Source organism: Saccoglossus kowalevskii, chromosome 1, assembly GCF_978046115.1.
Source record: "Saccoglossus kowalevskii chromosome 1, keSacKowa6.1, whole genome shotgun sequence".
Taxonomy (NCBI): domain Eukaryota; kingdom Metazoa; phylum Hemichordata; class Enteropneusta; family Harrimaniidae; genus Saccoglossus; species Saccoglossus kowalevskii.
In genome coordinates, this window is record NC_140641.1 from 22,005,174 (window position 1) to 22,018,342 (window position 13,169).

General features: G+C 34.2%; 1 protein-coding gene across 3 annotated transcripts in view; it reads left to right on the plus strand.

The window, feature by feature from the left end:
• The window catches only part of LOC100368674 (myelin regulatory factor-like), a 50,174-nt gene that overhangs the window by 15,449 nt on the left and 21,556 nt on the right, over nucleotides 1-13,169 (plus strand). For 2 of the 3 annotated variants that reach the window (XM_085499809.1, XM_085499808.1), the window contains 4 exons: nucleotides 3,129-3,473; nucleotides 6,305-6,420; nucleotides 7,867-7,914; nucleotides 12,878-13,013. In XM_085499809.1, coding sequence (XP_085355935.1) covers nucleotides 3,129-3,473; nucleotides 6,305-6,420; nucleotides 7,867-7,914; nucleotides 12,878-13,013 — 645 coding nt within the window. The remainder of the gene's footprint in view (nucleotides 1-3,128; nucleotides 3,474-6,304; nucleotides 6,421-7,866; nucleotides 7,915-12,877; nucleotides 13,014-13,169) is intronic. The other variant, XM_085499810.1, reaches the window with a different exon arrangement.

The following is a 13,169-nucleotide window of genomic DNA, read 5'->3' on the forward strand; positions in this document are numbered from 1 at the left end:
TTCGGAGATCAATTTTTGACAAATATCACCTCTGTTGCTGCCTTAATGCGTGGTGGTCGACGCGCAGTACGTGTTCAAATTTCATGTAAATAAACAATGTATTTTACACGCGTTGTATACGTCGCTGTGAGTCCCATATCGAACAGGATGCGGTACGACGACTGCCACCCTTTAATATATGTAATTAATTGATCATTTACAGTATTATTGAACCACATGATAGGTCTATCAGAGGTACATTACTTGGGGTTTGCAACGCGCATAGTACTGTATGGTGACATCATGCCAAGATCCCATTCAAGTCTCATCTCGTAGATGGTGAGACTGATGCTACTACCTTCTGACATGACATAGGCAGTTTGTAATAAAACAATAAAACATGTATTACCGCATTCATAGTGAAAAAATGTAATACATCGAAAATGTACAGAAAATATAGTTATCGTAATTCGTCATATCGTGAGCAGCTATTTTGATCCACCTGGACATCCCAGTATCCTAGTTACCTCGGGCATGCGTATTCGCATTTTTCTGAGTTGGAACGCTTATGCGAGAGCGAGATTGTAACGAGATCTTGGTATTATGTCAATGTAGTTGCAAACCCCAAGTAATGTACCTCTGGTCTATAATTTTAATATGTATATTATATTTTGAAAGTAGTTGATAGTTATAGTTCTGTTTGAACCATATATAGTGTTGTCAATAAAATTATTAAATTATTATTGTAAAACGTGTACAAATACATGTGATCCTATCAAATCGCATTGTCATCTTTAACTCTGTATTAAATTCAATCTCCACAATATTTGAGTTTGTTTCTAGAACAAGATTTCCTATGTTAATCCATGCAATGTGAGTCCTTATGGATCTTACGCATTATGGATCTAAATAATTTGTTTCCATATTTTGTGCACAAAAAGTGTATCAAGACAGCCAATGGTAAATTATGCTTTTGTTGTGTCAATGTTTCCAAACAAAAAAGCAAAATATGGGAAAATACTTAAAATGACATTGAAAGGGTTGATAACAAGTCCATTTATATTGTACATCACTTGTCAATGATAGGACTTTTCGCTCCTTGCTCATGACATTCTTGAAACTTTGTATTGTAGGACCTCATTTGTCTCTCTTTGTGTATAGCATGTAGAGGTTGATTTGTGAGTAAAAATACAATGGTCATCCAGGTTAACATCAAGAGCATGTCAACAAACTGATCTATTATATTTAGCCCTGTCTTTATCATGACAGTAGATAGAATTATAGGGTTCCTTTGTGTCAACATTTGTAGATATTTATAGCTTCCAGTCAGTGGCTAAACGTTTATTTTGTAAAGCCAGTGATGCTGGATGCAACCGTTTTCATGAGAGTAATGGTGGCAATGGTAATGGTATTTGCTGCAAAGAGTAGGGTTATTCTAGTCATCTGTTATATAACATGCATTAAATTTTGTATATGTAATGAATGAAAGCACATTAGCTTTGAAGAAAATCTACAAAATAACCTGATTGTATTTAACAGCTTCCTCCTACATGTACCACTATTTTGGTAGATTTTATATGTTGTTTAGGAGGGAATTTGTGACATGTTACCATGAACAGATTTTCTGTTGAAATTAGTGGCATGTTATGCATGATTTGACTGTAGATGTTCAGCACCACTTTCACTTTGATCGATTGGTCTCTTTCATATTCAGATTGACGTTGTACTTTCCCAAGGCCGTCTGATAGCTATGACATGCATACAGCAATCATTCATAACTACATTATAATCCTCCAAAGATTGCCATCACTAATCAAACAATTGACACAATGCTCTTTTGGATTAACACCTTTGTTTCCCCTGGCTAACCCATTTTTCTCACCCGGCTAACCCATTTTTCTCACCCGGCTAACCCATTTTTCTCACCCGGCTAACCCATTTTTCTCACCCGGCTAACCCATTTTTCTCACCCGGCTAACCCATTTTCCTCACCCGGCTAACCCGTTTTTCTCACCCTGCTAACCCATTTTTCTCACCCAGCTAACCCATTTTCCTCACCCGGCTAACCCATTTTTCTCACCCGGCTAACCCATTTTCCTCACCCGGCTAACCCATTTTTCTCACCCGGCTAACCCATTTTCTCACCCGGCTAACCCATTTTCTCACCCGGCTAACCCGTTTTTCTCATCCTGCTAACCCATTTTCCTCACCCGGCTAACCCATTTTCCTCCCCCTGCTAACCCATTTTTCTCACCTGTAATACAAAGATGTTTTGCTTCTTCTTCCTACCAGTCTGTCTTAGAGCATTGCTGTGGCTGTGTTCTTAGGAATATTATAGTGCTGAAAGTAAAACTGAATAGGATTTTTTTTTATTAGTTCATGTAATTTTTGGTGACTGCAGCTGCATACATACATGTATTATTAGGGAAAGATGTTGATGACAGCCAACCAGTCATTCAACAAGTCTGGCAATTCAAAGCAAAAAAAAATTATTGTTGCATTCATACAGTTGTTCACACATACGCATAGCATAGGGGTAATGAAGAAGACAACAGTTTTAGCCCATACTAAGAAATGTGTACAGCCTAATAAACAGTTTATGTTTCAGGCACAGGTGTTTTGCCTGCTTTTTTCACTCCCAGATGTTTCACCCTCGGCTTTTTTTCAAAATTGATGTTTCTCTCATGTTACAACATGGTCTTAGGTATGGACAACAACAAAACTGTTCTTTGAGTGACTGCAACATCATTGTTTTCATATACCAACTTCAATGTTCTCTTGTGTAACTGCAAAAACATCAATGTTCTCTTATTTAGTAGAAACTATATTTATTTATTTTTGTTGTGTAATAGCAGAAAACTCAATATTTCCACTAGTCAACAATCATTGTTCTCTCATGTAACAGCAAAAACATCAGCATCCACTTGAATAAGAAATACTTGTGTTGGAAGTCTTAACATTGCTTAGTTCCAGTGTGAATATTGCAGTTTTAGGAACAGTTTTCAGCTCGCATTGTGTTCTACAGGTGTCTACAGCCTGAAATGAGGCTCATTACATCTCTCGTACAGGAAAAAACTATTGTACAATTCATGCATTGATTTAGAACGTATCTTATCATGTTTTCACTCGTATCACTATTCTACTTGTAGGTCATTACCTGAATCCCCTCCGGATTCTTCATCAGAGCCTTATTCACCCCCAGAAATGAAGTCCAACCTGTCAAATGGAACGGTCCATTTGTCACCTCGGCATAGTCAGACTGAAGTGACCCAGCCATCATTATCAATACAAGGAAACCAAGTTATACAGACGCAACCTACGACACATTCCCTGGGACAACCACCACCACCACAGATGCATAACCAGCAGCTTCTACAGCCTATGATGCAGGTGGGACGCACGCCCAACTCTCTCACAAATTACATCACGCCGAACCCGCCACAGTTGTCGCATCTACCGACAACACAGGCACAGCAGGGTTTATTACACGACAGGTGAGCCACCTTTCACTTATATTACCTTTTTTTTATTGCGATGTATTTTTACATGCACCAGAAGCATTTAAAAACGGAAGTCTCCAGGTTTAGATTTCTTCAAATTTATTTTCCTGTAACTCATTCCCACACTTTTTAATAACTTTTTGTTTTTGATTAGCTGTTAATTATTCTAGAGAAGGAAATAATATTTTGTTGCTTTAAAAACATATATACATGTATATATGTCATATTAGTATTTAATATTGCAATATATATAACAAGTATATTTTTGTTTATTCAATATAAAAATATACAATGAAAATAATAAGTTGGATATTTGAAAGTTTTTTAAACCTGAAATAAAAAATAAAATATTGTAGGGGTTATTATATGTAGTTATCAGCATTTGCTTGCATCTTTATTTCTATTTTTGATTCAATCAACATGGATTTTAGTCTGTACTAGGCACACACAGTACCATTTTGAACTTTAATTGGTAACTTTTCAATGAATGGGTCCGATTGCAATTGATTAATGATTAATAGTTATGCTTCAACTAGCATTGTTTACAGCCTGTAATTTGGAATGGCAACATTCAAATGTGGATCATGAAATTCAATCAATTAGTATGTGTTGATTATATACATAAATTTGTGAAAATTTACTTTTAAATTATTATAGAAAAAAAATATTAAGCATTGAATTATTTTGACTTCTGTTCTGTAAATTTAATGTTAAGGTTTTGTTTTTTTACGACACTTTTGCATTCTCTGAATGACTACAATTTAAAGTATTTTGGTCTGTGATTAAGATTATTTGTAGGGTTGTAGTACTGTAAAATGACTAATTTTCACTGGGTTTAAATTTCACTGATTTACCATTTCAGGCATATTCAGTGGGTTTTAAATTCACGGTTTTATCATTTAGATAATGTGTTCTATGCTAAATTTTACATATTCACTGTGTTTTAATTTAGCGCATTTTTCCAGTCAGCGAAATAAGCTAAATTAAAACCCAGTGAATAATTACCCCCTTTACAGTATTGGCTCAAATCATGTGAAATGTGTAAAACATTGTACACAGTATAAATTGAGCTGACTGTTTTATTATGACAGTTTTACCTTTTCTGCGTGAATTCAGTTCAGGATATTTTACTCAGCCTGTACGTGATCAACTTTCTGATTATGAGTAAGCTCTGAATCAGCAAAAGAATTAGTGCCTAACTTCTCTGTAAAACATTGTAATGAATAGTGAAAGCATATAAAAATTCCCCAGGAAAAACCGAAACCACTTCACTTTCTCTAAAGCTCTTGACCTTGCAATTACTTTCTTCATTTATGACTTTTTCGACAATAAAATTATTCCAGGTTTACTACATCTTGGTAAATAAACATAGTTAATATTTGAAGTCCTTATTACTGACAAAATGCAGCATTAGCATTAATTCTAATGAAGCAGTAACATACGTTTACTAGTTGATTAGCCACACCTGTGTAAAAAAGTTGAATTCACATGGAAATCATGCATGCTATCAAGAATGGAAATAGAATAGAATACCATATAAGTACAAATCCTGCACTCAATAAGATTTCAGCTTCTTTATTACCATCCCAAATTTCTGTAAAATTAGTATTAGCTTGTTTTAAACCTGTGGCGAAATTGTATGAAGTTTTAGTAGCTACATTTCTCGCATGAATTATTGAATAAAAGTTGAAGTGTGTTTTGTTGTTTCTTTCCGTTCCTTCTCTGCTACCTTTTGTAATGTGATATGTTGTTGTGTCAAGCTGTCTCATAGTGACTGATGTGAAAGTACTGCTAATGAGTGTTGTATCAGGGTGCACCCTGTACCACGTCAGAAACACAATCATCTTAGGGGAATATCAGAAGAATTAGTGTGCTTAAAGGCCACCTCCAATGCCAGTCTAGATTGCGATTCCTATTCCAGTTCAGGTTCACGAGAATGGTGTTTTGTAGAGAAGGGTGGGCATACTTATTTTCTTGTTGCATTGCAAATATTTAGCAAATGTAGACAACATGACGCATCTCAGTTTTGGTACACTGATACAATAATCAAATGTAACTATTTATCATATTTGTTGAAAAATATTATGTCATGGTTATCGCATTTCTGGATTCTGTAATTTCAAGTTCAAGAGGAGCTTACAGTTCTTCTTATGCAGGCAGTGATGAGGATTTTGTAATTTTGCCATTGTACATGTACATGTACATGACTGAGCAGAACAGTTCATATAGGTGATTGTCTGTTATTGCTCTTCCATTCGTCACGCATTGTCAGTTGTCCAACAATTATTACATTTTCATCTTCTTCTTGAAAACTACCAGTTTAATAGCTTTGATACTCGCCATAGAGGTACCATGGGTGGTGGACCTCTGTGAGATTTGTTTAGTTTATGATGGTGTTTTCAATTCTCCATTTTAGTACTTTGTAAAAAATGTTATTTGTAACTTCTTCTTGATAACTACCAGGTCAATTGCTTTGATATTTGGTGGTATATATGTGGGAAAAAGAACCATGTACATTTGTAGATAATATCGCATCTTACAGAGCATTATCAACTTTGCTTTGATGAAGACACTCCATAAAAACAGCAGAGCCATTTTGACCATGAGGTTGCTTGTGTCATGTTTATTTCTGCTCTGTCAATGATATGAATTTAATATTTCTGTTTTTTCCTATTACATCAGTGACATGTGATATTTTAGAATGTACTCTACCAACTGGCTGACCATTGCTTTGCCTTCTTGTCTTTTTATTATGGTCATATTTTACCAGAATAGGATGTTGAAATGTTAAATTCACCAAATATTGTTATTTTATTTGTTTACAGCTATGTTCATCAGAATAAGAAGAGGAAACATTCTGATTCTCCTACCAGTACAATGACAAACAACACACTAGCCCCTGGATTGTTGCCGGCGATGATACAAATCAAACAGGAACCCGGTAAGTTATATGGCACCATGTATGTCTGTATTTGGGCTGATAGGTGATACAAGTTTTGAACAAATTCTAGTTGGGATTGAGTCATTGATTTTTATCCAGTTCAGTTCTGAGCACCTTCGAAATTCCCTTAATTCAGCTCAAAAAAAAAAAAAAGGTTTACAGTAATTGATAAATATCACCAGGTCGAGGGTATTATAACTGAAATAAAGGACTCCACACTGCCCATAATTGATAACAGAATGTTCACTTATAAAAGTGGTTCAACTGCCGTTATTGTGCACATCTTCTTTCTTGTCCTTTATTCCCAATGTAGACACATGTACACGTATATCAATGTAGTATCGTAGTTGTCCGAGTATAAACCCCTCTGGGAAAACGGCAAATTGACGATAAATTAGGGGGGGGGCTTTTACACGGAAAAAAGTTAAAACATCTCCCAAGCAATAATTTATGCTAATTTATTCATAAACAAATCAATTATAATTGGATAAATGACTTGTTGTAAAATGCTGTAAATTTGGAGGGGGTTTTATACTTGGACAACTACGGTAAGGGTCTGTAACTCTTGAATCACCTTAAGACAAATTTTACCACCTTTAAAAAAAAAAACCTGCACAATTTTTTCTAGCAAATAGACTTGTGCTTAATTTTCCCAAACTTATCAACAAAATTGTAGGAAAATATTCTTTTGGTTTCCAAATAATGAGATGATCACTAATATTTACACATAATGACAAAAAAAACATTTAACAAGTTGGCAAAAATATACATTATTGAACAACTATTTAATTAAAATTCTACCTTTAGTAAACAAACTGAAATTTATGGCATTATTAATAATTAAATAAAATACTTTTTGGTTGCTACTATAGTTATGTTTTATTTAATATTTTTTCATGGAGGTTCAGGATGGTCATTGTACAATTTCAGTTTTAGGCCTTTAAGCTGGTCAGAATACTCAATGGAAAGGGGACGCTATTACTATATTGGTTTTTACCTACATGTACTTGTTGATATATTGATAGAGATGGGAGGGGCTTCATGAGTGTTTGTTGATTGAGAAAAAAGATGTGTGTGATCCTAAAATAGAAATGTTTGACTCCTGTCTGCTAAGTCTGATATTTATTCTGTGAATACTTCCATGTAGTAAATAACTTATGTTGAGAACTTGACAAATTAGGGGTTCACAACCAGAAAATTGGTCTTGATAATTTTGCCATTTGAGGAACATGATTGTTCCACTCATGAACTGGCACCAGTCAGGATTCACAAAACTCATTATTATTCTGAGATGTTGATTAACATAGCTCCTTTCTAATCTCTCGCATACATGTACTGTGTCATTTCTAGCGCGCCAGCATTTATCAAAAAAACAAGGCCTGTTATACCGGGTAGTTTAGATTGAATATGCATGATGTTTCATGGTAGCTTTCTATTCATCTGCAGAGAATGGTAGTCATGCTGGACATGGCTCACAGCTTGAAGCTTTAGATGGTACATATTCATTTCATATTTATATCATTCACACTTATTCTCATCAAGTTAAGGGTATCATTCACACTTATTCTCATCAAGTTAAGGGTGTACCCATGGAGATCACTTCAATATCACATGAATTATCCTTTGAATGCCATCATCTTTTCCCGCCAAAATATTAATGTAACATTTCTGACATTTTTCTACATTTTCTATCAATTTTTGGTTAATTTTGGACAAAATGGATATAATTTTTCACCATCGACAGTTATTAATCAAGGTTTTTGAAAAAAAACATGCAGGGCTATTTTATGAATGATTTTTTACAAAAGTTGTCTGGCATTCAGAAGGTATAATATTGCAAATCCAATAGTATAAATACTTTGTGGGATTGATAACTTTTGTCTTGTACATGAAAAGTACATAACATTGCAGTGCAACATATGTTTCAAGATTCTCTTTATGTAAATCTGTGTGGCATTCTCACAAAATCTCAAGATTTCTTGAGTTAATCATGTGACTTTGATGAGATTTGCTTTATATGTTCATGGAAGTGCTATTATGCCCTCAACTTTATCCATTTATTTATTTTGTTTTATTTCATTTATTTTGTTCCACATTTCATGAATGTAACTATCATACATATTTTTATGACAAAAACTAACTTGAAGTGTTTCTGACAGATGAAGTAATAACCAGGTTGATTGTACATGTGACGAAAGAGATCACAACATTTGTCATTTAGATAATTTATACTGAAATTTTACATCTTTTAAAAAATTCGATCAATATTGAATGACATTCTTGGTTTGTTTTTATTGCATTATGAAGACAACCATCTCAAATTCAAGAAATTTAGAAAAATACAACAAAATCGTTGAAACATCAAGACTGAAACACTTGATTGCGCACCACCTTGTAGATGCTGCTTCATTTTCCCTGCCTTTTATATTGATACAGTTAATGTTTATTAATTAATGTGTTACTAATGACCTTGTGTGTTTAGTCTATATGAAGAGTAAATTTAACTACCGTACTTCCCCAAGTATAAGCCCAGGGGCCTGAACATGTAAAATCAGGAAAATTAGGGGGTGGGAAATTTTTTTGGGGGGTTTAAAATTGTAACCATCTTCCCAACCACGAAAAATTATCCAAATTACATTTTTCGTTCACAGCGCCGGTCTCGGAGAAATATTACGTCTTTTTGATTTCCACGACACTTTTTACAATTAAGAAACAAACCTGTTCATAAAAATACACACATTTTATTACAATACGATTTACATACCCTAATTTACGGTGCGAAAATGGGTAGGGTCTGCGGGAAAACAGTGGAAGGCAAGATCTTTATCATTATCTTCGTTGTTGAATGTTTTCGATCATACGCAAACTCTCAATACAAAGCAATTTCCGCCATGGTGTTTTTCATCATGACTTGACTTGAACAACTTCCTTTGACCTAACAGGTCACGTCTTTCGTTAACCAATCAAAATGCTATGTCGTACAGACGAAGTTTTCCGATTATTGATGAAGTAATTTTTTCAACGCAATGCGGAAGTGAATTACCGCAATGTTAAAATGCGATTAGATTTTGATAAAAAACGGTGATTCGTAATTTTCAAAAGGTAAACTGAGGATGGAGGAAGTATTTAAACTGTTCACGGTCGCCAACAAGTCATGTCGAAGAATGGTTTTCTCGTTCACGTCCCATTCACGATAGTCTCAATGAACATGACCGAAAAACATGATTATCGTAAAAGTAAAACGATGTTCAATGACCAGGTTTCACAACTTGATCACATTTTTGGCGTTTCTAAAACTACTACTCAAAAGAAATATGGATTACTTCAGTATTTCAACATTGGGGTTCATCCTGAGTAAATAACAAAACAGAAAAGGTTTGAACTATGTTCCGTACGTTCGCCGACCATGCACTCTAAAATTAATGCGAGTTTTCTCGTAAACACAGGAACCAAACTACCGTACCACTCACGATTATTATGCAATGAAATACACTTTTTACATGCAAATTTTAATAAATGTCGTCAATGCCCATTAAAAACACCCTGGGCTTATACTCGAGGATGCCCTCAACTTGTTAAATTTCTAAAAACAGAGGGGTGGGCTTATACTCGGGGAGGGGCTTATGCTCGGGAAAGTACGGTATAGTGGTATAACCACGGACCATATATGTGTACTCCAACTTGCAGTATAATTTCGTGGTTTTTATAACGGCCGTTGCCTACATTTCTATTCATTTTTTGCTTCCTTTTTTTTTTGAGCAAATATGCTTTAATGATAATTGTATTACTCTTCTGTGCTATTAAATAAAAAGGGGCAAAGGTCACATTTATAAATAGGGGTGTCTTGCAAACAAATTTATTTCAGTTCATATTTTTGTGTGTGATTTCTATTTGTCAATTCCTGACTCAAAAGTTTTGAATGTGATTTCAGTCAGATGTTTGTTACACATTAATGAATTATAAAGTTGATGACATATTCTAAATGTTTTTTACAACTGTTTTACAGTGGCTGGTCAATAAACTTGCAAATCGAAAGAAATCCAGAGCAAGCTAGTCACCAAAATGATGTGTACTGTTGGCTGTATTCATATCAAATGTCAATAAAGCCCTAATAATTCATTTAATAAAATTTTTCTACTCTTACTGGGACTAGTCTGTTATGAGAATAATTCACAAGCTCAACCTTGAACCCATCATAATTATGGCTGTAGGCACTTGCATAGTTCAGTTGGGTGAAAAAGAATGGACGAAACACATGCAAGCAAGGTTTGCTAATTCAACAACAAAATTGTTAAAATTGTTGTTTTGATTTTACCAACAACTTCATATTATGAATATAATATGTCAGAGTAATTAGTATATATATTTATATATAACTTGGCGACTACCACAAGTGTATAAACATTTCATTTGCAGAAATAGAATAATAACTATCATGCAATCAACCATATATATATATATATATATATACATACATACATGTATATATATATATATATATATATGTAATACAGTGTGTACCATTGTCTCTAATGCTATCCATAGCATATGGAGTAGAATTTGTCTATAAACTCCTAATTGAAAATCCTTACAAATATTTTAAAATTTAATTGTAATAATAATACAAATTTTCTTAATCACATAAAGAAAAAAAAAACAGTTTTCAAAATACTTAAAAAAATAACATTACGGATTCAAATGAAAAACTGTCTTCTAAACAGATGAGTTTTCAGACCTCTCAACCATATTGATTGACTGACGAATGGAGAGTGGAAGTTCATTCCACAAAAGGGGGGCATAAGTTCTAAAAGAATGCCAACCATGTGTTTTTAGTCCCCGTTCAGACGAAAACGGGAACTTATAATTTGGTCTCCGTCCGTCCGTGCGTCAGTGTGTCTGTGCGTCCGTCCGGAGTCATATCTCAGTATCCCTTGGACCGATTCTGTTCATTCTTTTCATGTCCCTAGTACTTTAGTTGGGACATATGCACATGCAGTGGTTTAGCGATTCGATTCAAAATGGCCGACTGGCAGCCATCTTGTTTTTTGAAAATGTATTTTGGACATGCTTTGTCAGTTTTCATTCAAACTTGGTACATAGATTATACATGTTAGGATACATGTCCACGATTTATTTCACAATTGGATCAAAGATGGCCGACTGGCAGCCATCTTGTTTTTTGAAAATGTCATATTTTGGACATGCTTTGTCAGTTTTCATTCAAATTTAGTACATAGATCATACATGTTAGGATACATGTCCATGATTTATTTCACAATTGGATAAATGATGGTCGACTGGCAGGAATCTTGTTTGTGTTTTTTTATGCGGTATCTTGGACATGCTCTGTCAGTTTTCATTCAAATTTGGCACATACATGTACTTTATACATGTTAGGATGCATGTCCATGACAATTTGTTTCAAAATCTTTTCAAGGATGGCAGATTGACAGCCATCTGACTTTTTGGCCTTACTACTATATTTCCACAATTTATGTATCATTTTTATTCATATTTGGCACATACATCATACATATCAGTGTGTTTCATAATCAGATCAAAGATGACCGAATAACGACTGTTTTTATTTTGGCCATATTACTATGACACGAAACACGTGTTTTGATGTAAATAAACAATCTGTTGTATACGCCACTTGGAACTCAAGTTTCAAGGACACACTCGCGACAACCCCTCCGCTTTATTATGACGAGCACAAAGAGAACTTAACGGGGACTGTGTCATTTTCAATGACTTGTTGTGGTACATTTTGAAATTTCAGATGTTAGATGACCTGAGACCACTATGAACCCGGTTCATAAAGGTCAACCAAGTCACATAAATATATTAGAGCAGAATTATTTAAAATTGTATAGACAGTCAACAGAACGTTACAATTTATTCTTTCACAAATGAGTAGCCAATGCAAATCATAAAGTGTAGATGTAATGTGGTCAGATTTTTTTTTACAGTTGACGAGTCTGACTGCTGCATTTTGAACAAATTAGAGCTTGTTTAGCTGAAACTGGGGGCGTCCATAAAATACTAGTATATAATATTACAGTAGTCTAATCTCAACGACACAAATGCTGGACTAACTTCATTGTAGCCGCTTTATCCAATAGAATTTGAATTTTACTAATGTGGTAAAATATATGCTTTTGAGATCTTGAAAAATATAGGAGAAAATGCAGGGGGTTGCTGGACATTTGATATGAATTTTGCTGTAATAACAGATAGTTTTACAAAATAGTGAAAGTTTTGAATGTGATAACAATTTTACTTTATATTCAATAAAAAAATAGTAACATAGTTGCGGTTGAAAATACCTTTTTTGATTTCATGCAGTGTTCATGCATTAGATGTTTTGTGGTTATGATAGTACCATCTTTAATAAAACAATAACAATAAACACTTATAAACTATCTAAGTGTTCCATATTGTGCTTTCCTTTCAGGCATTTACAGTGATTGCAGCCTAGAATACGATAGTGAATCGCGTATGTACATGGAGAACAGTTATCAGTGTATAAAATGGCAGGCGTTCAATCAAAGTAACTACGTCACCTTAGTAGATGCTACTGGAAAAGACCTGTAAGTAAAATTTGTATGATTAAATACGTTACAGCACCCACAACTTATAGTAAATGCATTAATTATTCATATTGGTTTTAAATTCTTATTTTTCGCTGATAAGTAAAATCTGCTGCCTTAAAACCATGTGAAAAAGAAAAATAACAATAGAACTTT